The sequence below is a fragment of the Scyliorhinus canicula genome, chromosome 24 (assembly GCF_902713615.1).
Source record: "Scyliorhinus canicula chromosome 24, sScyCan1.1, whole genome shotgun sequence".
NCBI lineage: Eukaryota > Metazoa > Chordata > Chondrichthyes > Carcharhiniformes > Scyliorhinidae > Scyliorhinus > Scyliorhinus canicula.
In genome coordinates this window covers 15,530,106-15,557,721 of record NC_052169.1, presented here as the reverse complement: position 1 = coordinate 15,557,721, position 27,616 = coordinate 15,530,106, and the positions used below count along the sequence as shown (strand labels likewise).

At 45.7% G+C, this 27,616-nt stretch overlaps 1 protein-coding gene across 1 annotated transcript in view; it reads right to left on the bottom strand.

Moving 5' to 3' along the window:
• Positions 1-954: 954 nt before the first annotated feature.
• Positions 955-27,616, bottom strand: part of LOC119956919 — a 33,950-nt gene continuing 7,288 nt past the window's right edge. Inside the window, exons 5-12 of the mRNA XM_038784490.1 lie at positions 26,392-26,450; positions 22,719-22,852; positions 19,267-19,391; positions 16,449-16,510; positions 14,820-14,974; positions 5,854-5,963; positions 4,874-4,975; positions 955-2,065 (exon numbers count right to left, since the gene is read on the bottom strand). Of these exons, the coding sequence (XP_038640418.1) occupies positions 2,006-2,065; positions 4,874-4,975; positions 5,854-5,963; positions 14,820-14,974; positions 16,449-16,510; positions 19,267-19,391; positions 22,719-22,852; positions 26,392-26,450 (807 nt within the window). The 3' untranslated portion in view covers positions 955-2,005. The remainder of the gene's footprint in view (positions 2,066-4,873; positions 4,976-5,853; positions 5,964-14,819; positions 14,975-16,448; positions 16,511-19,266; positions 19,392-22,718; positions 22,853-26,391; positions 26,451-27,616) is intronic.

The window sequence follows — 27,616 nt, the reverse complement described above, 5'->3', positions numbered from 1 at the left end:
AAATGCACCGTCTCCATTGCTTCCTAGAAAGTCTCTAAACAGGACAAAGCTTTGTAACATGCTTTTGAGACACATCAGCATGACATCACTGGAAAGGATGTATGTCACGTGACCCAGCCTCCATTTCATTTCAGCCTGTAAGAACAGAACAAGCAGCCACGCTCCCATCATTCAGCCTTCTGCTCATGTGGACCGGTTCTCCCAAGCCCACATTATATCTACCCAAACTGATTGGTGCCTTTATCATTCTCTTCCCCCAGAGCAATGGAGGCTGGAGGAGGCGGAGGTGGTCATTTTTGATCGATAAGAGTAATGGATTGTGTGTGGGTGGGAGGCAGTACAAATGGAGTGGAGACCGCACTCTGGTGAGTCATGATCAAATATAGTAGGCCTGGAAGGGGCTGAATGGCCTACTCAATCTTGCACTGAAGATGCTGCAAATTGAGAAATGAATTAATTGCATCCCCACCCCCAACTGCCAAGATGTCATCAGCCAAGGCTAGTCCGTGAGAACCTCAGTACCTTGACATAATCCCAGGAGGCCATTCGGCCCATTGACTCTGCACCGACCCCGGCCCTCTGAAAAAGCACTCTACCCCCATGTCCACCCCGCCCTACCCCATAACCTAATCTACACATTTAAGAGGCAACTTGGCGTGGCCAATCCACTTAACCTACTGTGGGAGGAAACCAGAGCACCCAGAGGAAAAGGCACGCAGACACCGAGTCCCATCAAGGTTACATAGGGCTTGGGGAGGGGATGTGCTGAGCAGATGCACAAAGATAAAGGCTGGACTCTCAGAATACATGTGGGATTGGAGGCTTGCCCACATCTAGATTTCTGGCAAACAATCGGACAACAGCAAGTTGTGGCAAGGCAGAGTTAACCCCATAGTTGCCCGTTACGATGTCAGAAAGCAAACACTAAGAAGCCGATATAACCCAAGATATATATCCATTTAATTTTTATTAAAATGAACTTACAAAAAACTCAAACCAAAGACATTTGTACAAGATACTAGGCGTAAATACAGCATTCTGCAAGTAGGTTGTATACATTTAACTGGTGCCAGGAGTAGAACAGGTCACAAATAATTTGCATCGAGTTTCCACATTACATTAAATGGTGTTGCACCTCCTTTATTTCCCACTTCCTTCTCCTATACCACCCCTCCACCACACCCAAAGGTAAGCACTACGGAAAGCGTGAGTCACAACAAAATGGTCTACATGTACATTCTTGTTTTAGACCAGCCCAATTATGGTGCATAAAAAAGTTAAAACATTTCAATAATTAAAAAAGTGTGAAGGTGATTGTGCACACATGCAAGTTTAGGACCAATTGGCACACTGGAGATTTCCCAGTTGAAATAGGTCGATACATGTTTCCTTTATTGCCATTTCTCCAAGAAACCTTTGCACGGTCATTGCAAATGTACAAAGCTTCTGCTAGTCACCCATGAAAGAATGCCATATGAACAAACAGAGCCAAAAGCCAAGCTGGGCTGAAAAAGCATTGAATGGGAGCGAGCAAAGAGAGCTCAATCAACTTTCAAAAACGAGTCTCACCTCTTCACAAGTGCATGCATATGCACATTTTGCAAAAATTGCACAACCTTAAAAAGTGCCCACGAGGTCAGCAGGGGGACAGTGGGCATTTTTCTACTGGATTTCATTTTATTGCAGTTAACACAACCCCCTAAATTGACTAGCCAATTTCTCCTTCCCGAAACAAAATCTCACCGCCGTGATTGGAAAGTGTGGTGCTCCACCCAGACGTTTCTTTCAAAAAAGGGCCTAGAAAGCCTTCATTACAAATAGTGCCAACCGCAAATGAGTGACGGAAACACTGATAGCAGGGGGAAGACAGAGGGAAATAATTTAATAGCTTGATAGTTCACCACACAATGTCCTTCTTCCAACAATGTTTAATAGTTCGCCCAAACACACACAATGTTCTAGTTCCAATTTTCTCTCTTCACCAGATCTTTTCCAAATGAAAACATCAGGATGCAAATGAATAATTGACGTACTCCTCATGGAGCTTGTAGCTTTCCCGTGTCACCTGAATATACACAAATCAACATCACCAGTCAGCATCAAGGTGAGAATAGCGCACAACCAATTATTTGCAATATGCTTGAACTAGAGTTCCGTGCGTTTTAACTCCCAAATAAACCAGTTTGATTGGAAAGGGTTAAAGCTAAATCAGAGTGAAGAAATTAAATCCAAATCAGAGATATAGTAACTCTGGAGGCTGCTTGTACATCTTTTCCATAAAATTTGAAAACCGATCTGATCCTAATAGACCACAGAATTCCTGCAGTACAGAAGGAGACCATTCAGCCCCAGCAAGTCTGCACTGACCCTCCAAGAGCACCCTACCCAAGCACAGAGGCAGGAGTGCCAACTACCATACTACCCCATCTGGGGATGTTGTGCAATGCATCCTATTGCAAAAAGGTAATTTATTCACTGCAAGCAGAATGCACAAGCTACCCTCTTTGCAGTGTAGTAATGGGGCTTATTAGAAACTGAAAATCAACAGCGCAGGGCAAAATTTGACAAATAAAGTGAGGTTTTCGGAATCAGGGAGGCTATTCGGCAGAAATCAAAGTTAGCTTGCTCTTAACCCAGTTTAATTTTTTTAATAATCTTTTGTCACATGTAGGCTGACATTAAGACGGCAATGAAGTTACTGTGAAAAGCCCCTAGTTGCCACACTCCGGCACCTGTTTGGGTACACGGAGGGAGAATTCAGAATGTCCAATTCGTCTAACGGCACATCTTTCAGGACTTGTGGGAGGAAACTGGAGCACCCGGAGGAAACCCACGCAGACACGGGGAGGACGTGCAGACTCCACACAGACAGTGACCCAAGCCGGGAATCGAACCCGGGCCCCTGGAGCTGTGAAGCAACAGTGCTACTGCTATCGTGATGTCTAAAGCAGCAAGACAGAGCAAGAGCAGGTGAGCGATAGGCCAAATGACCTCCTTCTGCACCGAATCCTAGGATTACCAATTCAGCCATTGTTTGCATATGGCCATGTGGGCAAACTCCTGGAGTGAATTTTAAAAATCAGTGTCTTCTAGTTTTCCACGTTGGTAAATGCCCGTGTGAACTCTTGCCCAGTTCGAGGAACAATGACAGTAAATTGACAGCTAAAATCTGGTCCTATAATTAAAATCAAACTTTCTTCCACTTGCCGAAACATCCTCAAAGTCTCGTAACAATTCATGTAGAATTGAAGGATTACGGAAATACTTGTGAAGTGCTCCGACATCTAGTGGCAGAGAAATGAACTGCACCCTGTGCTTCATTGAAGGATGCAGAGCCCGTGTTGATATGGCCAAAGGCCTTAATGAAGTCTTGGGGGGGGGTGCGGAATTAGCAGAGTTGTGCTGGTTTGGACAGGACAGGCTGAGTGGTCTCCTGCACTAACCACGGTTCCATTATTGACCAAGCACCATTTACAAAGTTGCTGGACATCAATTTAAAGAAAGCACAGCCGGTGTTAGTAAAGAGCTTATGCAGATCAGCTCAATTCCACTGGTGCAAGTTGCAATAGAGATTGAACAGATACATCACACAAGCTTCCTACCACCTTTAGCTCGGGAGTGAGGAGAAGTCACTGTAATCCCAGATAACACTGCTTTCACCTTGGGGAGAGCGGTGATGGTGGCGACTTAACCCGAGGCAGCACCACACCTCAGGCAAGGGGCACGTTTGATAAGGCAGGGCCTTAATGAATAATCTTGGCCAGTAAGAATTCCTGCAATGCAGGTCCATCAGCCCATCACGTCTGCACTGACCCTCAAGAGCATTCTACCTCGTCCCATCCCCATAATCTGCACATCTCCGGATGAGAAGGAGGGGCAAATCCACCAAGCCATCACCTCTTTTGGACTGTAGGAGGAAGCCCACGCTGACAGGGCAAACTCCACACAGACAGTCACCCCAAGACCCAGACTTGGCAGCAGTGTCAACCACTGCGCCACCTATTTGGAAATTGAATTCACAATGTTGGCCTCACCATCATGAACCACCCAACTGGCTTTTCTCTTTGGAGCAGAGGAGGATGAGAGGCGACTTAATAGGAGGTGTATAAGATGATGAGAGGGGTAGACAGAATGGACGTTCAGAGACTATTTCCTTGGGTGGATGTAGCTGTTACAAGGGGGCATAACTATAAGATTCAGGGTGGCAGATATGGGAGGGATGGCCGAGGTAGGTTCTTTACTCAGAGTGGTTAGGGTGTTGAATGGACTGCCTGCTGTGATAGTGGAATCAGACATTTTAGGAACTTTCAAGCAGTTATTGGATAGGCACATGGAGCACACCAGGATGACGGAGTGGGATAGCTGGATCTTGGTTTCGGACAATGTTCGGCACAACATAGAGGGCCAAATGGCATGTTCCATGTGAGCTAAACTGGCCCCGGACAGTGGTGTGTGTGTATACACGTTTAGTCCATTCCTAAAACACCATCTTTGGAAAAAAGGTGCAATAGAATAACAACTTTGACTCCTGTTGGGATGGCAGCCAATGGAGTTTACCCTCTTGCCTCCGATGATTTGGAGAGATCATTAAACTTGCATTTACTACACTATGTGCAAAGTGCCTTTAAGAGTTGATTCCTGCTCACATGGGCAAAATAAATTAGCAACGGTCCAAGATGACAGGGGGATGGGGGGGGTGACAAAACAAATGCTTTTAAGTGCAGAACAAAAATGTGGAAACAGCAGTACCGTGGGCAGGAATTGCATTTCACATGGGAAGCCTGGCTTGCTGTACATCACACATCTAGTGACAACATTAACTTAATTCATCTACACATTTATTCACGATGGAGGAGAAGTTGAAGAATCTCACCTCTGGCAATGCTATTTGGATACTTGTATTCTCACGCTCCACATTCCATGCCCCAAACGCAAAACTCTTCTGGCAGGCAGCACAGAACCTATATTTCCAGCACTAAACCCCAAAAAGAGGAGAGATTACATTGATTTTAATGGCCCGAATTAGAAAATAAATCTATTTAATCCCAAACATAGATACACCCTGGATGCAATAGAGATGAGGCTTTCACAAAGAGATCATGTTGCAACGTTTCTCATTTAAAGGGCTAGATTTTTTAGTTAGTGTTGCAGTTGCACGGACAAATTGGATCCATCAAATTTGCTGAAGCTTTGTACCATTGGTCCACTCTTGTGTTATATACTCTGGGATAACAGGCTGCAACTCGATGCAGCTTTGACCAAAACATACTCCAGACTTTGAAGTAACTTCAAAGTGACTTATTGAACCATTAGCACAGTTCTCTACGAGTTCGACTCTCTTGCTAATCTTGCTATAGTTACTCAATCTAACTAACCAGTCTGCTCTAAGCCACGTGGTGGGTGTGATGCTTCTGATCTGCCCCTGTCCTTCTCTAGAAGTGTCGCCTGTGGGAAGAGACAGAGCACGTGTGCCCTGTCCTTGTATATGGGTTGTGTAATGCACCCTTGTGGTAGCATCACCTCTGGGTGTCTTGACTGCCCATTGGTCGTGTCCTATTCTATGTGTTCATTAGCTGTATGTCTGCATGTCATGACGTCTCTGGTGCTCCCTCTAGTGTTTACTTAGTTGTAGTGTATTTACATTAACCCCTTGTGTATTTATCATGATGCATATCACCACACACTAATCTAATAGGCCCTGGTGCCACTTGTATCATCTGGGATAAATTATTTCCCATTAGCAGCCATTCACCCTTGACCAAGTTGAGCAACTAAACCACTTTTTAAGGAACAGGCCAAATCCGTTTCACATGTCACATTGGAGAATCCAATGTGGAACTCGCGTCCACTCACCAAGAAAGCCAGTATTGGGAGAACAATGACGGCCAGGCCACACAGCAGGATGATCGCGATGCCAAATCCTGGGAAATGAAGACGTCGATATGGCCGGTCTAGCCTGGCACCTGAAAAAACAAGCATCGACTGGTGGAGCAAGTGGAGTTTATTTTCTATCAATTTCAACATCAACGCCGCGAGCGGGTAGAACATTCAATGGAAGGGTAGAACATTCAATGGCTGCTTCAGTGAACAATTTCCGACATGTTTGCCCCCCCCCCCCCAAAAGGTGCCTTCAGGCCAATTCAGATCCAACAACCTGCTTTCAAAACTCTGCTCATATTTGGTCAGCTGTGACAAATTCCACCACCACAGGAGAGACAACCCATAACATTCGAAATAAAACAGTTGAATCCTTCTGATCACTGTTAACCGATTCGTCAAAGTATTCCAGGATCCGTTGCTCTGGCCATATTGGCATTGTTGAAATCAGCCCCATTCGTTTTTAAGATTGTTCACCCAGGCAACCGGGGTGAATGCATACCCTTTGGGATAGTGTCTACATGGGATTAACGCTATACCCCTGGATGCTTCACCCGATGCCGGTGTTATGTAGTTACATTGTGTACCTTCCTTTTGTTTTATTTTCTTTTCATATACTTTTCCATTGCAGTAATAAACATGCTCAAACGCACCAGTAATCACAGTCATCCTGGCCAGTTCCTGCTGTAATGTAGAAAGTTACCATACTATTTAAAAAGAAAGTTAACCAGAGCAGTTTATAATTCAGATGCCAATTCTCAAAGCGTTTGTGTTCATTAATTCTTTCTGGGTTGGCGACAGGAAATATTGTCTTGCGCTCAAAGGTCACAAGAGGGCGCCATTCCACCACTACAGTACATTCATCATGTTGTCAAGATTTTAGGCAATGTCATTACACCGTGAGGAGTCAGTAGTCTGTGCACAGCTGGTCAGACATCAGTTGCATTTTTGGAGTATTGGAAGTCAAGAACCCTCCACAGATGGACACCTTGCTCAGGATCAGAGCTGGACTTTCCTGCAGGTAGTCTTTCACTCTTCTTCAGAGTAACATTGATGTAGTTACTTATGCACAAAGTAGCTATTAACAATACTTCAATTTATCCCCCGCCACCAGCCAGTCTTATCCAGGTTTCAAGATCTTTCTACACCTCCCGTCTCGGCTTTTAAAAAGGGACAGTCCCTTGGCGGTTTTAACCAACAGCACCCAAGCGGATTGCAGAACTCCTTCTGGAATCCATTTGCTCAGCGGTTGGTTCCTAGGGATCGTCACACCCAGTTTCCACCATCTGCGGTTCTGTAGGCGTGACGTTCTCCTGAGATTCAGGGCACACAACCCATCAGAGGCTCACGATAGGCAATGGCACAGAGCAATAGCCAAGTAGAACAAGCTCAAAGTCATCATTCTTTCTTGGGTCTTCAGTGTGTACTCCTCGTTCAGCTTCTCCACAGAGGGAACCAGTGCATTAGGTGAAAATGCTCAAACCCCATAGGACGCTGCCATGAATTGGAATTAGTCAGTTGTGGTCCATTGCCCGAGACGACGATGTCTAGAACATTGCAATGGAAGCTAATAAATGCCTCATTCGCTTGGCTATCATGGTTGCTGACAAGCTGCAACAAAGCTGGATTGGTTCCACTAATCACAACAGAATCCTTGCCCCACGTGTGGAACTTCGACCCTTCACCTTTACTCGACCCTTCACCTTTAGACACCAGACATCTAACTACCTGCCAGTCCTTACTGTAACTAAGTTATAACCAAATACGCAAGGAGCTCACATGGCATCTCGAGGAATACTTTGCCCTCACTCAGTAAAAGGCAGCTTACCTAGTCTTTTTAATATTGCTGCATGTAAACACATTACAATGCAGAATGCAAAGGCTAAAAAGAACCTTTTGGAAGTTGCCGCAAAATGCGGCTTTTTCTGCATGGTTAATTAAGGGTTTACCTAAGAGGAGACTCCAGCACTGAATTAGGATGCACCAATCAAAGTTCTGTCATCCCTTACATAGCAAACAAGCTTCAGCTGCGACTGGAACCAAGGGGGTTGTTCTATGAGGTTGTTGTGATTTAGGGTGCATTTGCCTCCCATAAAATGTATTTTTCTTTCCTGCGCAGCACGCAGTAAAGGCTTTAGCTAGTTACGTCTGCAAAAACAGTAAAGACTTACTAATGTCTAGAACATCAGCAGTGATAGCTGTAGCAATTACTATCATTCATGCAAGGCACCCAATCAGGGAGCAGCACATCTTCCTTTCCACAGATTTCAGAAGCTGCTCTCCTGAGACAGCTCATTTGAAACCAGACAAACATTCCCACCTGGAAAAGGAGAGAGAGCGAGAGAGAACACAAACTCCTCTTAAACCTCTCTCTCTCTCTCTCTCCCCTCCTCCTCCTCTTCTTCCCCCCCCCCCCCCCCCCCCCCAAACACACAAACAAACCATAGCACCACACACTGACAACATGGCAACAGAGGAATGGTTGCTAGCTCACATTACAGAAGCAGACAAACAATTGTGGGGCTGGGTGGGTAGAGTGTGATTAAAGCAGAGAAGCATTTTGGCACTTTCACACCATCCTATTGTTATGCTGCTCAATCGGTGAGTCATGACGTGCTAATCCAGTCGGTGTATGTTGCTGAGAGGCGACATTGAAGCTTTTTATCTTGAACTCGGCCAGCCAAATTTCAATCAATCAAGGCCTTGCACTTCCAAATTCCCAGGGAGCCTACATTTCTCTCCATGGCAACACCTCAGCCAGGTCAACCAATCCCCCACCCCCTTCAATATAAATTGCTGTGATCATTCCTGTTCAGCAAGATTAAAAACTTCAGCAGCATGTTCTTCCCCAAGATTCAATTTCTACCCTGCCAAGTGATGGGAGTATTCTGGCCGTAGAGAGACGAGAGTCGGGTCAAAAAAGAGAAATGTCTAAATCCTAAATCACTGGGAGCTTGAACAAACATGGGGAGGCTCGACACCATGTGGCCAAGATTATTCAAACTCTAAAAATTTCAGGAGCAGTTCACCAGATTTATATATTCAGACCAACAAAGCAGCAGAGATGTTCCCCCCTGTGGGAATAGGAAAATGGCATTATTGTACACTATTTTGTTTGAATTCATCTAGTACTCCGGGTAGATCATGCGCGCTGTAAAAAGGCTCTAAAAGTGGCCATATTTGATAAGGGTGGGCTGTTTTGAAGATCAGAGAGCTGGAGCAGGTGCCATTAATGTCATCCAGAACTTGAGAAACAACAAGATCACTGGAGAATAGACATTGCAGAATACACAGAGGACGAGCCATCCTCAAAGCAAAAAAAAAAAAGGACAAGGAACACTTTGGGAACAAAGTTGCCTCAAGATCAATATGGCGGGGATCCAAAGGCACATTGCTGATTTTTCTTTTGTTGGGGCAGGAAGATCATCGACTGGTCAACCAGATAGGGCAGAATGGCAGACATTGATAAGGAGGCCAACTAATAAAAATATTTTGACAAAATTACTTTTGCTAAAGTCAGGATCAGATGGACTAAGCAATTGGGCCTACTAGCAGCTAGAACCAGCGTGTCCTCTAGAAGCAACCATGTCCTCTAGAAAATAAGCAGCATCATTCACCAGAGATACAGTTTGAAGCCAGTTAAAAGTGGACAAGTGAGTGGATTTGGGGAGATGTGTACTCAAACTAAGTCCGGGTTGTAGTCCACATTTTTGGAGCGAGTAGTGTGGGGAAAAGATTCTTGGAATAAAGTCACAGTTAAGGGATGTCATTGTACAAGTAGGGCACGGCAAGGTGGTGATAATTCCCCCAAAAGAGTCTCAGCCATCTCAAGATGTACTATGAACCAAACTGATCTCTTATGGTTTTAAAACAAGAAATCTGCTCCTTCCCAATGCCTACTCCTAGCTAAATGCAGCCATCAGCATTCACATCCTGAGGCAATACCAGGTATTGAGAGGCGATTCTAGGCATACACCAGACCAAGAGAATTGTTGACACAAATGTAATGAGGTAAAGGCCTAATAATGAAGACAGCGGTGACATTTTCCAGGTAGATGCTGTCCAAAGGTGGGGCAGACATGAAGACAACATATTGAAACTCCAATCAGCAAATCTTGTAGCTTGAAAGCAAAAACTCTCCACCACACACAAAAGTGTGGCAAACATTTACATTTAAAGAGTTTAGCACGCAGCAATTTCAGGTGATTTCTATCCTGGTGATGTGTGCATCACTGGCAAAGCCACCATTTGACACATTCCCCAGTTGTGCTCCAGTTGGGCAGCTTGCCTAGGTGAAGGGGGCAGCCAACGGCAGGTCCTGGAGTCACAATTGGTCCAGACAGATTTCCCTCTGAAGGAAATAAGCAAACCAGATTGCGAATCAATCATTGTTAAGGTCACTATTACTGAGACTAACTTAAAGTTAAAGTATTAAATTGCAGTTGAGATTTCAACCCTGTCTACAGAGCATTAGCCTGGGCCGACACCCAGCTGAATCTCCGTATTACTGGACCACTACTCCCTTGGCTCCCTGCCCTGGCAAAGATCCGTCCTCTGCCAATGATTCAATTACCTGCCCCACCACCCCCCCCCCTCCCCCACCCCAAACAAAGATGGATCTATCAGGCAACCCAAGGTCATCAAGGTAGCCAATCTGGTAAAGCCCTTCTAAGTGATTTACTTCCACCTGGACAAGCAAATAGGAATTATTGAACATAGAACATAACAGTGCAGTACAGGCCCTTCATGTTGTGCCGTCCTGCGAAACCCCTCTAAAGTCCCTTAACACTATTCCCTCATCGTCCATATGCCTATCCAATGACCTTTTGAAGGCTTTTAGTGTTGACAAGTCCACTACTGTTGCAGGCAGGGCATTCCACGCCCTTACTACTCTGAGTAAAGAACCTACCTCTGACATCTGTCCTATATCTATCTCCCCTCAATTTAAAGCTATGTCCCCTCGCGCTGGACATCACCATCCGAGGAAAAAGGCTCTCACTGTCCACCCTATCAAATCATCTGATCATCTTGTATGCCTCAATTAAGTCACCTCTTAACCGTCTTCTCAACGAAAACAGCCTAAAGTCCTTCAGCCTTTCCTCATAAGATCTTCCCTCCATACCAGGCAACATCCTTGTAAATCTCCTTTGTACCCTTTCCAATGCTTCCACATCCTTCCGATAATGCGGCGACCAGAACTGCATGCAGTACTCCAAATGCGGCCGCACCAGAGTTTTGTACAACTGCAACATGACCTCATGGCTCCGAACTCAATTCCTCTACCAATAAAAGCTAACACATCGTACGCCTTCTTAACAACCCTCTCAACCTGGGTGGCAACTTTCAGGGATCTATGGATATGGACACCGAGATCTCTCTGCTCGTCTACACTACCAAGAATCTTACCATTAGCCCAGTACTCTGCCTTCCTGTTATTCCTTCCAAAATGAATCACCTCACTTTTCTGCATTAAACTCCAATTGCCATCTGTCAGCACAGCTCTGCAGCTTATCCATGTCCCTCTGTAACTTGTCCACAACTCCACCGACTTTAGTGTCATCTGCAAATTTACTCACCCATGCTTCTACGCCCTCCTCCAGGTCATTTATAAAATGACAAGCACCTGGTCCCCAACCCAACAGCTAACTTGTTTCAACCTTCCAAGGAAAGTGGTCCATCCTGATCGGCCAACTGTCAGAGACAGGGCATTAGTGCCAGCCCCTTGTGCCCAAGCTGTGCACTATATCGTAGCAGAGCATCCAATCCACAGACTCGGGGCTGTCCATACTCAACAGCATCACTGAAGAAACCACTCAGCTGAGACACTTCACGTTTACTAAAATAAAATTAGCCTGGGGCCTTGGTTCGGCCAGTTAGATCGTTCTCTAGTTCGGTGCAACTATACATTTTTTTTCATGAAGTTCCCTAAATGTGCTCATTTCCCCCCCCCCCCCCCCCCCCCCCCCACCCCACCCCCCCCACCCCCACCCGGGCACCAAATCAGGGCAGCCTCAAGTTCGCAACCCAAGCACTGCCACACAGCTTCTCAAATGGATGGAAAACATATGGCCAATTACTCTAAGCCCAAGAACATGCCTCAAGTAGTAAACATACATAGAAGATAGTGCAGAAGGCCATTCGGCCCATCAAGTCTGCACCAACCCATACAAGCCCTCACTGCCACCCTGTCCCCGGTAACCCAATAACCCCTCCTAACCTTTTTGGACACAAGGGGCAATTTAGCACAGCCAATCCACCGAACCTGCACGTCTTTGGACTGTGGGAGGAAACCGGAGCACCTGAAGGAAACCCACGCAGACACAGGGAGAATGTGCAGACTCCGCACAGACAGTGACCCAGCAGACAGTGACCCAGTGAATCAAACCTGGGATCCTGGCGCTATGAAGCCAGTACTATCCACTTCTGCTACCATGCTCACATCAACAAAACAATCTGTCTCCAAAATGTTTAGAATGGCAAGTGTTTGAAGCGGCCACTAGCCTTCAGGTAAAATCATGAAACCCAGGTGAAGACAGCAGGGAGTCAACAGGCCAAATGGCCTCCTGTATTAAATGAGCAATAAGGTCTTAAACTGACCAAGTTATGCTTTAGCTTATAGAACATAGAACAGTACAGCACAGAACAGGCCCTTCGGCCCTCAATGTTGTGCCGAGCCATGATCACCCTACTCAAACCCACGTATCCACCCTATACCCGTAACCCAACAACCCCCCCTTAACCTTACTTTTATTAGGACACTACGGGCAATTTAGCATGGCCAATCCACCTAACCCGCACATCTTTGGACTGTGGGAGGAAACCGGAGCACCCGGAGGAAACCCACGCACACACGGGGAGGACGTGCAGACTCCACACAGACAGTGACCCAGCCGGGAATCGAACCTGGGACCCTGGAGCTGTGAAGCATTTATGCTAACCACCATGCTACCCTGCTGCCCCTATATATTCCATGCAAGCAAACAGCTGGGAAATCTATACATGGAGAATTCCATCATAAGGTCATGTGGAAAAGCGTAAACCATGGCAACAAGGTTTGACTGCACAGGGCAGCTGGTCCCATGGAACTGACACATTCCAGTGGGAATTTCTCAACAAAATCCCAAATGCTGAAGCAGTAATGAGCAGTAATGTCTACTGGGACCCATTACCTTGCGTCAAGCTAACTCCCCAACAGCAAGCAACTGAAAGCCATCTTCCCCCGCAAAAAATTAAATTGCTACTGTGAGCTTGGTGTAGCTTGTTCATTAGTTTGAAGGCAACATGTCAAAAAATATTTAGCTTCTAGAACTTGGGGGGCAGGCGGTCAAATTTTAATCAGCCCTCAAATTTATTATTGAAGAAGAGAGAATTGATCATAAATCCATGGTCACAACTCCAGGCTTATGACAATGGTAAGATACACCCGTAGAATAGGCACACGAGGGGGTGGGAGATGAGCTGGCAAGGGTCAGGGGCAGCATTAGAAGCATTCAGATCTTGAGCAATGTTATTGTTTTTTGTTTTTATAAATAAGTTGCAGTTTTGTACTCAACAGTAGAAGATTGATGGTTCCAAACCAAAAATCTCCATCTACAGGTATTTCACCCATTCTGACCATCAGCTTCGAAAAATAAAAGCTACATAGAACATGGAACATAGAACAGTACAGCACAGAACAGGCCCTTCGGCCCTCGATGTTGTGCCGAGCAATGATTACCCTACTCAAACCCACGTATCCACCCTATACCCGTAACACAACAACTCCCCCCTTAACCTTACTTTTTAAGGACACTAAGGGCAATTTAGCATGGCCAATCCACCTAACCCGCACATCTTTGGACTGTGGGAGGAAACCGGAGCACCCGGAGGAAACCCACGCACACACGGGGAGAACGTGCAGACTCCGCACAGACAGTGACCCAGCCGGGAATCGAACCTGGGACCCTGGAGCTGTGAAGCATTTATGCTAACCACCATGCTACCGTGCTGCCCATTTGGATAGGGAACTTCATACTTTTAAGGCTTGGACCTGCAGATTTCAACACCCAGGTAATCTTTCTCAACTTGCATCAATGATTGTGACTTGCAGTGCATAGGGAGCTGCTATTGTGAGATAGAGCACGTGTACGAGGGCCGTTTCCATTTTAATACTAGTAAATCATAGCATAGAATTTACAGTGCAGAAGGAGGCCACTTGGCCCATCGAGTCTGCACCGGCTCTCGGAAAGAGCACCCTACCCAAGGTCAACACCTTCACCCTATCCCCATAACCCAGTAACCTCACCCAACACGAAGGGCAATTTAGCATGGCCAATCCACCTAACCTGCACATCTTTGGACTGTGGGAGGAAACCGGAGCACCCGGAGGAAACCTACGCACACACGGGGAGGATATGTAGACTCTGCACAGACAGTGACCCAAGCCGGAATCGAACCTGGGACCCTGGAGCTGTGAAGCAATTGTGCTATCCACAATGCTACTGTGCTGCCAACTAAAGGTCATCACTTTGTCAGAGGGCATCCATCCATGGATGGAATCCGCTTTAAGGGTGCAAATCAGGACAACAAGGAAAACCAGGTGATCTCCCTGGGCCAAAGTTAATTGATAAGCTGCCATAGCACCATACTCAGACCTGCCAAGAGTTACCCTGGGTTTAACATTCTACCTATTAAAAAACAAAAACAAAAAAACTGAGCCAGTGTGCAGACTGGCAGACCAGGCAGAAGATGGACAAGAGGGCCCTGGAGCAAGACGACGACAAACCTCAATGAAGTCCAAAAAGGGATCTTCAAATAGCCAACAAGAAGATACCAAGCTAATCAAATAAAATTGAAAACAAATGCAAGAGTGTTCACGACAGTCCATCCCTCAAAAAGGATCGATTTCACCAATGTTTTTCAGATGTTATTTTGGTTTCATTTCTAATCAAGTGCTCTCTTACCCGCAACAGCGAAGGAATAAATATCCACTGCAATGTTACTCCCTGCCAAAAAGCCCCTCGGGTCAACAGAGTTGAAGAACACATCCAACACTTCTTCAATGGCTGGTGGGGTGTTCAGGAATATCAGATCACTTGACAAGATCACAGACCCTCTCCTTTGCGTTGGGTTGAAGAACGAAAAAAAAAGGTTGATTAGAATAAACCAAACTGGATATTTATTTAACAAGTCTGACTGATCACTATTAAGCATCTAACAACAACCCCCCTCCCCCCCCCCCCCATACTTGCCTCTGCTGCCCCCCCCCCAAATAAAGAGCAAAGAACAAAGAAATGTACAGCACAGGAAGAGGCCCTTGGGCCCTCCAAGCCCTTGCCGACCATGCTGCGCGTCCAAATTAAAATCTTCTACACTTCCTGGGTCCGTATCCCCCTATTCATGTATTTGTCAAGATGCCCCTTAAACGTCACTATCATTCCTGCTTCCACCACCTCCTCCGGCAGCGAGTTCCAGGCACCCACTACCCTGTGTAAAAAAAATAGCCTCGTACATCGCCTCGAAACCTTGCCCCTCACACCTTAAACCCATGCCCCCTAGTAATTGACCCCTCTATCCTGGGAAAAACCCTCTGACTATCCACTGTCTATGCCCCTCAGTTTTGTAGACCTCTTATCAGGTCACCCCTCAACCTCCGTCGTTCCAGTGAGAACAAACAGAGTTTATTTAACCATCTCTTTTCCTCTCCCACCCAACGACAAAGTAATAAGGTTGCCAACAGTGATCGATTGTATTCAGAGAGGTTTCATCACATGATTTGCACCCACACTCCCCCAGCCATTTAGTCAGCTGACTTATCCACCCCACAGAGCCTCCCTACACCAATTGGAAAGCAGTCACTACCCCCATTGGATAGTGCTCCATTGTCAGCCAACTAGCCGTTTCTCTTTCCCCGCCCCCCCCTTTAAAATTTTGTTCATGCCCCAATGATTTTTTCATCCAGGATTGCACAGTGTCCTCAAGATTAGTGGAGGTGAAGAAGAAATCCTTTTAGAAGGACAAGCCAAAACGGAGGAGAAATGAATTGAAGTGTACACAAGGTTAGATCATAAGCTCTAGCATCAGCACTGAAACCAGATGGGCTGAATGGCCTGGTGTTTGCCCTCCAATTGGTTCAAGCAAAACCACCCTCACCTCATACTTGGCAATGCCCACAATTTACCAACATTTAGTTGGGACAAGCTGACATGGACACATTTAGGTAAAGGATTTTGTCCATAGAACTTGGTAGATAGCCATAAGTTAATCACAATTGGAAGAGTTTGATAAATGCTTAAATACCTAATCCTCCAGCGTGGGCTCCTAGTTGAAATTAGAGTAGCAAGGTTTAACAGGGATTTGCTGTAATTTTCATGGGATCGACAAAGTGCCTCTTCCGCCACACAAAAACACCCAAACGTACAGCCCCTTTAATGCAATTTCACCTCTCCACTTCAGAGCAAAAGGTTAACTAGGGATATTTAATCTAAACACCCTTGCAAAACTTACGATCAAATCCAAAGCTTTGCACCACACGGCACAAAGCCACATCAAGGGGGACACTTGGGCAGTTATGCAATAAAACCCTCACTTACCGAAACTGTTTAGTCACCGCTTGCCTGAAATGGCTGTATTTTGGCTTCAGGATCATCTGTAACTGGAAAATCATTTAAGAGATGCATAAATCATTGCCAATATTCACACAGCTAAACAAATGTTTGGACCTCAAGAGACCTCCTAGAGTCAAACCAATGGAAAGGACTCTAGCTCAGATTTTCCAGCTAGCTCACAAGACCTTGAGTCACCTCAAGCTACACAGTCGTTAAGGGAATAAACATTCTGATCCTACCTTCCTCAAAACTCAGATCCCTTACGATGTAAAACTGCCTCAAATCAGGCAAAGTGAATTGGTGTGCAGATTGGTTAACTAGGTTCACTTTGAGGCAATGTCCACCCTGTGCCCAGTTTGCTATGCTATCCCAACAGTCATTCAGCCATTCCTTCTTCTATACGAGCAGGATTGAATGTGCATCTTGAATGAAAGTGACACTCATTAAAACATCATCACCCCGGCTCACAAGACAGCAGGACCTAGGTAAAACCCAACATTCCTACAGTGCAGGAGGCCATTTGCCCATCTAGTCTGCACTGACCCATTCCACCCTATCTAGGCCCACTCCTCAACCCCTGCAACTCCACCCAGCCTACACATCCCTGGACACTAAAGGACAGTTTAACAGTCAATCCACCCAACCTGCACATATTTGGACTGTGGGAGGGAACCCACACAGACGCAAGGAGAAAAAGTGCAAACTCTATACACAAGTCGCCCAAGGCGGAAATCAAACCTGGGTCCCTGGTGCCTTGAGGCAGCAGTGCTAACACTACCACCCACCCCCCAAATTGTAAAACTAATGTAGAAGGGAATCAAGAGCTTGGGGGTGTTGGGGGGAGAAAAGAGGAGAAAAGAAAAATGAGAGAAGGCTCAAAGAGCAAAGTACAGTTGATGTTGCAATTAGGAAAAATAGTGCTCAGGTTTGGGGAGCACCTGACCTGGTCAGGTCATTGGGCGAAAGAATTTGACGAAATCAGAAGTGCATTTAGTCCACACGACCATTCCTATACATAATGCTTTGTCAATCAAACAGGCTAAAAATCCATCATTTGGCCCAAAATGGGAGCAAGTCACTCAGCAAACAGAGGAATGGGAACATAAGCAAATAAAGGAAATGGGTGTCAAACAGTTTAGAGAATAAATTTAAGGTAAATGGTGGAAGATATAGGGGGGGGGGGGGGGGGGATGTCAGAGGTAGGTTCTTTACCCAGAGAGTAGTGGGGACATGGAATGCACTGCCTGTGAAAGTAGTTGAGTCAGAAACATAGGGACCTTAAAGCGGCTATTGTGGAGTGTAGATTAATTTGTTCTTAAGCAGGGTAGCATTGTAGCTCCAAGGTCCCAGGTTCGATTCCGGCTTGGGTCACTGTCTGTGCGGAGTCTGCACACCCTCCCAGTGTGTGCGTGGGTTTCCTCCGGGTGCTCCGGTTTCCTCCCACAGTCCAAAGATGTGCAGGTTAGGTGGATTGGCCATGAAAAATTGCCCTTGGTGTTGGGTGGGGTTACTGGGTTATGGGGATAGGGTGGAGGTGTTGACCTTGGGTAGGGTGCTCTTTCCAAGAGCCAGTGCAGAGTAGATGAGCCGAATGGCCTCCTTCTGCACTGTAAATTCTATGATAATCTATGATTAATCTAGGACCAAGGTTCAGCATAACATCGTGGGCTGAAGGGCCTGTTCTGTGCTGTATTTTTCTATGTTCTAATACCAGCCATCCCAAATATCTGAAAAATGTAAAATACACTGCTGTGTTTGCTTTGGACATTCAGCCAGCCAATTCCTACATTCGATTCCCAGCTTGGGTAACTGTCTGTGCAGAGTCTGCAGGGGTTTCCTCCCGCAGTCCAAAAGGTGTGGTTAGGTAGATTGGCCATGATAAATTGGTCTTGGTGTCCAAAAAGATTGGGTAGGGTTACTGGGGTAGAGTGATGGTAGAGTGATGGTGTGAAGGCCGAATGGCCTCCTTCTGCACTGTAAATTCTATGATTCTATTTCACCTCTTTTCTTCCCCCTCCCTTCCCATATGCAAATCACTACATACCAAGCTGCCATTACTTGTGCTACTGAACTCAGCTTTGAGATGTACCATGGTCTGGATAAAGTCGCGACCTATTGATATTCAGCCCAACACATGAGCAAATGCTGCATGTTTCAATCCATCGTTCAGTCATAACCAATTTTGCCGAGACTGTAATCAGCAAGGTGTTTGGTGAAAGGCGAAATAACAAAGTGGAGCAAGAACTCCCAAATCAAAAGTTCATAGGATGTAGGAGCAGAATTAGGCCATTTGGTCCATCGAGTCCACTCCACCATTCTATATGTTCCTCATCTGCTCCCTACAGTGCTACAGGCCAGGAGTTGGATTGCAAAATCACCCAGAACTTCACAGAACACATGACCTAGGATTGAGAGTAGGCAATGTAGCCTCCCGAGCCCAAACGCCCTCAATGTGATCATGGCTGATCCCATCCTGGCATCAAATCCAGTCCTGCCTGTTCTCTCACAAGCCTTCAACCCAATACTAATTAAAAATCTAGCCGCCAATATTTTCTTCACCGCATTGCACGTGTTTAGTTAACCAGCTCACCACACTGCAGTTCCACTTGCAATATCCAGCTGTGCAACATCAGGCATTCCCCCTCAACTTCCCCGAATGGCTCGTCCTCATTAGCAAACCATCACGAGTTCGGCTGAACCTTTACAGCACAGCCGAGGCAGAAAGGGAAGCAACTGCCCCAGACATTACAACTTTCAAAAAAAAAAAAGCAGCAACAGGAACGGATCTATAACAGGAACTTACTGCCTGGGTCACCGCTTTGCCAAGACTGCAAAAATAGGCAGACCGCGAATCCCGGAGGGTGGAATTGTATTTGCGATTGGTGATCACGAAGGAAATTGGAAGGACTCCAACATTCACACCAGACCCTAGAGAACAAAAAAAAAGGATAAAAGGCATGCAAAGAAATTCTATCAAATAAAACTTCCCATCCAATTATTTTTACAATGAATTGGAGTTTAGATGCTATCCAGCTTAGTTTTAATGAGGAATGTTGGGGTCCATACATACGAAATGTGTGAGTAACTCAGACCATCAAGAGAAGAAGGTCAAGAGGTGACTTAATTGGGGCATACATCATGATGATCAGAGGATTAGATAGGGTGGACAGCGAGAGCCTCACAGTGAGCCTTTTTCCTCGGGGGGGGGGGGTGATGTCTAGCACAAGGGGACTCGGGTGGTGATGTCTAGCACGAGGGGACATAGCTTTAAATTGAGGGGAGATAGATATAGGACAGATGTCAGAGGCAGGTTCTTTACTCAGAGTAGTAGAACATAGTAGAACATAGAACAGTACAGCACAGAACAGGCCCTTCGGCCTTCAATGTTGTGCCGAGCCATGATCACCCTACTCAAACCCACGTATCCACCCTATACCCGTAACCCAACAACCTCCCCCTTAACCCTACTTTTATTAGGACACTACGGGCAATTTAGCATGGCCAATCCACCTAACCCGCACATCTTTGGACTGTGGGGGGAAACCGGAGCACCCGGAGGAAACCCACGCACACAGGAGGAGGACGTGCAGACTCCACACAGACAGTGACCCAGCCGGGAATCGAACCTGGGACCCTGGAGCTGTGAAGCATTTATGCTAACCACCATGCTACCCTGCTGCCCCGTAAGGGCATGGAATTCCCTGCCTGCAACAGTAGTGGACTCGCCAACACTAAACGCATTCAAATGGTCATTGGATAGGCATAAGGACGATAAGGGAATAGTGTAGATGGGCTTTAGAGGGGTTTCACAGGTCGGCGCATCATCGAGGGCCGAAGGGCCTGTACTGCGCTGTAATGTTCTATGTTCCAAATATCCACACAACAAACGATGGTATCAGCCCTACTTCTGTATTGGGCCCAAATACCATTCTCTTCATGTAGTGACAGCTACAACAGAAGCTGACAGGTTAATGACGGCGATGAAGTTAAATGACTGCAATGAAGTTAATTATTTGCACCAAAGCCAGTGTTGCTGACAAGGAAAGCCAATTAGGCAACCAGATCCAAGTGAGACATAGCTACAAAAGCAAACTACTGCGGATGCTGGAATCTGAAACCAGAGAAAAACAATTGCTGGAAAATCTCAGCAGGTCTGGCAGCATCTGTAGGGAGAGAAAAGAGCTAACGTTTCGAGTCCAGATGACCCTTTGTCAAAGCTAAAAGACAAAGTGGGAAATCTTTATACTGTGGAGTGAGAATGAAAGATGAATCATAGCCACAGAAACCCAAGGAAACAGGGTGCTAATGGCCACTAGGGGCCTCACGGTAGCATGGTGGTTAGCATCAATGCTTCACAGCTCCAGGGTCCCAGGTTCGATTCCCGGCTGGGTCACTGTCTGTGTGGAGTCTGCACGTCCTCCCCGTGTGTGCGTGGGTTTCCTCCGGGTGCTCCGGTTTCCTCCCACAGTCCAAAGATGTGCGGGTTAGGTGGATTGGCAATGCTAAATTGCCCGTAGTGTCCTAATAAAAAAGTAAGGTTAAGGGGGGGTTGTTGGGTTACGGGTATACGGGTTACGTGGGTTTAAGTAGGGTGATCATTGCTCGGCACAACATCGAGGGCCGAAGGGCCTGTTCTGTGCTGTACTGTTCTATGTTCTATGTTCTATAGAAACCAAAGAGAGTGCTAATGGCAGTCCCCAGAGAGGACAAAGGATGTGAAAGGTCAAACAGCAGAGAAACTTATCAGAGGGTAAACTGTGACAGATGTAGATGTGGGAGGGGAGGGAAAGCAAGTGTGACAAAGGAAATTTAGAAATGCATGTTCCTGAGCAGGAGTCAGTGATCCAATGAGCAGGTATTCATTAGAGACATCTCTGGGTCAAACTCCGTGAACTCTATTTTAAGTTGAATCTCTTTGAAGCTGGCTACAGTTGCATCAACAATTGCCTTAATAATTTCAGATATAGAAAAAGGTTGCCCCAAGTGCAAATAAGAGCAAGGAAGCAGCTACTACCAATGCATGGTCCTGGTTATTATAGATGCCAATTTAAGGTTTTAAATAGAACAAACATTGTTCAGCAATTTGGTCAAAATACTTTGCCATTTCAGAATACCAACTTAGCAAATGATGCTATTGGCAGATATTTGGTTACGTGAACTGCAGTGTAGCTCGAGATATTTTTAAAAATAAATTTGGAGTACCCAATTTATTTTTTCCAATTAAGGGGCAATTTATTGTGGCCAATCCACCTAACCTGCACATCTTTTGGGTTGTGGGGGTGAAACCCACACAAACATGGGGAGAATGTGCAAACTCCACACGGACATTGACCGAGAGCCAGGATCGAACCTGGGACCTCAGCGCCGTGAGGCAGCAGTGCTAACCACTGCTCCACCATGCTTCTCTTAGTAGATATTCAACTCTATTATCCATTCCAAATCCTGGACTACACTAGGTCATGGCTAGCACAAAGGGTGCCAGTCCCAAGACATTAGAGTTGGTTAAATCTGAGCAGTTACCAGACACATTACTGCACATCTATAACCACGTCTAACATTTAGATATACAAATCCACTGGCTCCCATTTAGACACCCTCCCATGCAGCTTCTTGCAAGGGCTGCAGAGGCCGCCTCCTGCCCCATGCTTCCGACAGAAGATTGGCCGAGAGGATTCTTAACCATCAGACACATTTCCCCCTCTTCTACCCTTGCGCCTTCCTTCCCAGAACCACAGATCCTCTCGTCCTCTCTATCGACTCCAGCGACCTCCACGTGCAGCAGATTATCCTCAACTATATGCAGCATGACATCAAACATCACAAAGGGCCCCATCCCCTCCATGATAACAAATCATATCAATGCAGCTCACATGGGCCCATAAACATTCCTGCCTGGTACAACAGCAGATTTACTTATTTTCCCCTCTCCCAATTGTATTCAAGATCAACCTACTATAGAGGAGGCAATGGTCTCTGCTCAACACATCAGTGCACAAGTGTGACCCTGAACTTGCAGTTGCTTTTCACTTTAAATTCAGTCCTGTCCCCATCTTCTGAAATGGAGCTTAAGGGAACACCACATCATCCAGGCCCAATGACTCCTTCTGTTCATGCGATTTTCCCCCCCCCCCCCCCCCCCCCCACCACTACTTTGCAACAGAAGCACATTTCACTTGATACATTCTCCAATACTTGACTGTGGTGAATCACAAGTGAAGACTCAAAATTTACCACTGGTCACATTGCCAAACTTACCATTTACTTTTAGAGACCTCAAATCCACAAACTTGTCGACTAGATTGTTCAGCAGCAGCAAGACCCCATCGTTGACATGTACAGGGGTAGTCAGAAGTGCTGTCCCCTGAACATTCACATCGCCCTGGATACGCCTGCAAGTACAAAATAGTTAATACAACTGGCAAATCCAATTATCTATAGACTCTAATTCTCTAAACATTTACCGAAACTGAATAAATAAGTGATCATCAAGATATCGAACACTAAGGCACCTGTTAAATTTACTCAATGCTTTGGAATTCAAAATATAAAGTAGCTGACCTCAACTACAATTATGGCATCACAGACCATGGAACTAGTTACTTGTGGGGCATTTGCTGATCCTTGTATACTTCAAAGGGGCTGGTTTAGCACACTGGGCTAATTCACTGGCTTTTAAAGCAGACCAGGGCACGCCAGCAGCGCGGTTCAATTCCTGTACCAGCCTCCCTGAACAGGTGCCGGAATGTGGCGACTAGGGGCTTTTCACTAACTTCATTGAAGCCTACTCGTGACAATAAGTGATTTTCATTTTTTTTCATTTCATTTTCAAAGACCCGTTTCTTACAAGCATTGAAATTATAGAATCTACAGTGCAGGTGGCCATTCGGCCCATCGAGTCTGCACCAGCCCTTGGAAAGAGCACCCTACTTAAGCCCGCACCTCCACCCTATCCCCATACCCCATCTAACTTTTTGGATAACCAAGGGCAATTTAGCATGGCCAGTCTATCTAACCTCCCAGGTCCTTGGACTGTGTGGGAGAAAACCAGAGCACCCAGAGGAAACCCACTCGGGCACTGGGAGAACATGCAGGCTCCGCACATGACCCAAGCCAGGAATCTAACCTGGGATCCTGGTGCTGTGAAGCCAACCACTGCTACCATGCCGTGCACCACCTATTGTTATACCAAAGTGGAGCTTTTGCACACTTAGCAATTCTCCCATCACTGTTGGAGCCCCAGCAAAGAGATCACTTGCATTGAAAGGGCAGCACGGTAGCATTGTGGATAGCACAATCGCTTCACAGCCCCAGGGTCCCAGGTTCAATTCCGGCTTGGGTCACTGTCTGTGCGGAGTCTGCACATCCTCCCAGTGTGTGCGTAGGTTTCCTCTGGGTGCTCCGGTTTCCTCCCACAGTCCAAAGATGTGCAGGTTAGGTGGATTGGCCATGATAAATTGCCCTCAAGTGTCCAAAATTGCCCTTAGTGTTGGGTGGGGTTACTGGGTTATGGGGATAGGGTTGGGTGCTCTTTCCAAGAGCCGGTGCAGACTCGATGGGCTGAATGGCCACCTTCTGCACTGTAAATTCTATGAAAGAACATTTTCACAAAGAGCATTTCGTGGCACAAGTATTCTCATCCACATTGCTCATGGCAACAAGATGTGATAAATATAATCACTATTTTGGGAGAGATTAGGTGGAACCAACACCCCTTTGTGTTCACCATCTACAAGATGCATTGCAGGAACTCACCAAGGTTCCTTAGACAGCATCTTCCAAACCCACGACCTCTTTACCATCTTAACAGGGCAAGAGCAGCAGGCACCTGGGAACACCATCTGGAGTTGCCCCACCATCCTGAGTTAATACATCAGCTATTCCTTCAGTGGCTATCCTGGACATCCCTCTAACAGCAGTATGGGTGCACCAACACCACATGGACTGAATGGTCTTGGAACCCATTAATTGCTGGACAAAAAAAAAGTCAAATCACAACTGTATCTGGGTTAGATCGATTATTCTTCAGCTAGACACTTTCCATTTCATTCCCATAGTTTAACTTGCTGCATAAAGATATTTGGTAACATTTTACAAATATCCTGGTAGTGTTAAAATCCCCATGGAGAACCACAACCACATTTACTAACTTTTCTTCATGGGAGGTGGGCATCACTTACCCACCCACCAATGGTCCTCAAGTGGCTTGCTGGCCATTTAAAAAAAAATAAAACAAGAGGGCAGTTTAGAGTCAACCACATTGCTGTGGGTCTGGGGTCCAGGTCACATGTAGGCCAGACCAGGCAAGAATCCTTCCCTAGGAAATGAGATGGGTTTTTAAAGACAGTTTCATGGTCAACATTAGACTTTAATTCCAGATTTTGTAAATAAGATTCAAATTTCACCATCTGCTGTGTTGGGATTTGAACCTGGGGCCCCAGAGCATTACCCAGGGTCTCTGGATTACCAGTCCGACGAAGAGGAAGCAGAGAATCGCTTATTGTCACGAGTAGGCTTCAAATGAAGTTACTGTGAAAAGCCCCTAGTCGCCACATTCCGGCGCCTGTCCGGGGAGGCTGGTACGGGAATCGAACCGTGCTGCTGGCCTGCTTGGTCTGCTTTAAAAGCCAGTGATTTAGCTCAGTGAGCTAAATCAGCCCCCGAGCTAAACCAGCCCCTAATCGCCACATTCCAGCGCCTGTTTAGGGAGGCTGGTACAATACCACTATGCCACCTCCTTCCCAATTACCAGTGGGATTCCAGTTGTAGCTTTTACTTTAAAAAATCAGAACCAACACAAATTTCATATGAATTAACAGGCAAATGTTAATAGTGGATACAAAGATACATTACTCCATAGACAAAGATGGCACTACATGCAATCTAGTCTTTATTTTAGCCCAAGTCACATTCTCTGGTGGGTATATTCCATCAGAGGTCCCTGCACATGGTACACCTACAAAATGCCCAACTAGCCACCATTTCTCAGGTCAGTCTGGATAGCATAGATTCAGAGTTCAATGGTGGCTGCCCTCCAATACAGCTCGGCTAACCCCTCCATATGTCCAAGCTAGTCACACCACTTAGGAGTTTAATAAGAGCTTCTGAAATTTCTCTTGGGAAGAGCTACTCTACTTTCTCACAAAAACAGTGTTTCTTTGTTTCCCTTTATATCCACATCTGTGGCTGGTTTCACCATCCAGTTCATACTGGTGGTCGAGCGACATCAACTTCCTGTTGGCATTGGCTTCCAGGTCAAGGGCCACTGTATTTCTTATTCTCTAGTAAAATTACAATTGATCCCTCAAAACTTGATTGAGAACTCTTATAGATTCCAAATAAATTATACAATTTTCCTACTGCTTCAAAGTTCAAGGTCAGACAGTAGTGCCAAACTGTCATGGCCCCGTCATATATTCACAATGATAATTTCCTTCTCACCCTCTCTTCCCTTCCCCTCCCCTCTCTCCCCCCCCCCCCCCCCCCCCACCACAAGCGATCTAGCTACATTAGTCACCATGCGCTTAGTGGATGTCAGAATGCATTGGTTAAAAACCTTAAATCTTTAAAAGATCAACCCACAATCTGTGCGCAAGCTTATCTGATCCAAGCTACACTCAATGATGAGACATTTCCCGAAATGCTCATCAATTACCCAAGTTTTTTTTAAAAAACATACAAGCAGAAACGTAGCCAATGTTTAGTTGCAGCCTTGGCAAAATGAAATGAAAATCGCTTATTGTCACGAGTAGGCTTCAATGAAGTTACTGTGAAAAGCCCCTAGTCGCCACATTACAGCGCCCGTCAGGGGAGGCTGGTACGGGAATCAAACCGTGCTGCTGGCCTGCTTGGTCTGCTCTAAAAGCCAGCGATTTAGCCTGGTGAGCTAAACCAAAATTATTCCTCTTGCTCAGTTTGGAAACATACTCACACAACACTTCCAATTTCAAACTCTTGGACCAGGTAATTTTCCTCCAGGGTTTCCACAACCTTGAAAAGTATTAAAAAATGTATTAAAAAGGCAGGCTACAGAAAGGATTTTCTATTATTTAAAGAGGCCATTTGCAATGAGTCTTGAAACAAGAATTTAAAAAGAAAATCATCTGTCCATATGCAAGTGGGCTTACTTGACATTCAGCTTCCTTCACATGTCCGGGTAAGAGTTGCTATGTCGTCAGACTTGGATGTTGGAGTGCAAATGAATTTATGTTTAACACGTAAATTGAAGTGTACGCTGGGTACAGGAGACTGACAATAAGGCTAGCTGCTCAGTGAGCTGGTGCATCAATTGGCCAAAAGATGCTTAGCAGTAAAGCAAAGATAGATACCGTAGCATAGAGAACAAAGCGAGGAAGAGGCCCTTTGACCCTCCATGCTACCCATCAGAACTAAAACCCCCACCCTTTTGGGGACTATATCCCTCTACCCATCCTATTCATATATTTGTCAAGACACCCCTTATTACTATTGGGCCAGTAAGCCAAACACCTAACTAACAAATCAAGGCAAAAATATTCCAACTTCCAGACAGATCAAAACTTCTGGTAAAAGGCACCTAGAGAGAGAAATAGAGTACTGTGTGATTCCTCTTCAGAGCTATTATATTGTCTCTTTAAATCCCACCACAGCAGCTTTGAAAATCGGAATGCAGTTTCTAAAAGTTGGAATAATTAAAGTGATCATGAAGTGATCGATCATAAAATACAAAATGGTCGACGAGGGGAGGAATGAAGAATCCTGCCCTTCCTTTGGCCCGAAACACCTCGGGGGCAACCCAACATGGTTGACCCTGGACACAGTATCCTAATGAGCCCTTTTGAGTTGCATTAGGGATGTGCACCTATCATCAGCCTTACCAGCAAAGCACTCAAACACACAGGATATCAAACAAGCACATGATTCTCAAAGCCATACAAAAAATGGCCAATTCAATTTGTACAATTTCCAAAAGATGCAAGTTTAGACCATGACAAATGCAATTTCATTTTTCATTCATTCAAGGGATGTGGGCTTTGCTGGCTAGGCCACCATTTATTGTCCCCCCGGTCTTGTTATGCTCTTGGCGTAGCATCAGCTGCTTCCTTGGTGTCCACTTTGACAAAGGAAGGTTCAGACGTGGAGATAACTTCAACACGTTTATTAAACTATTTACAATT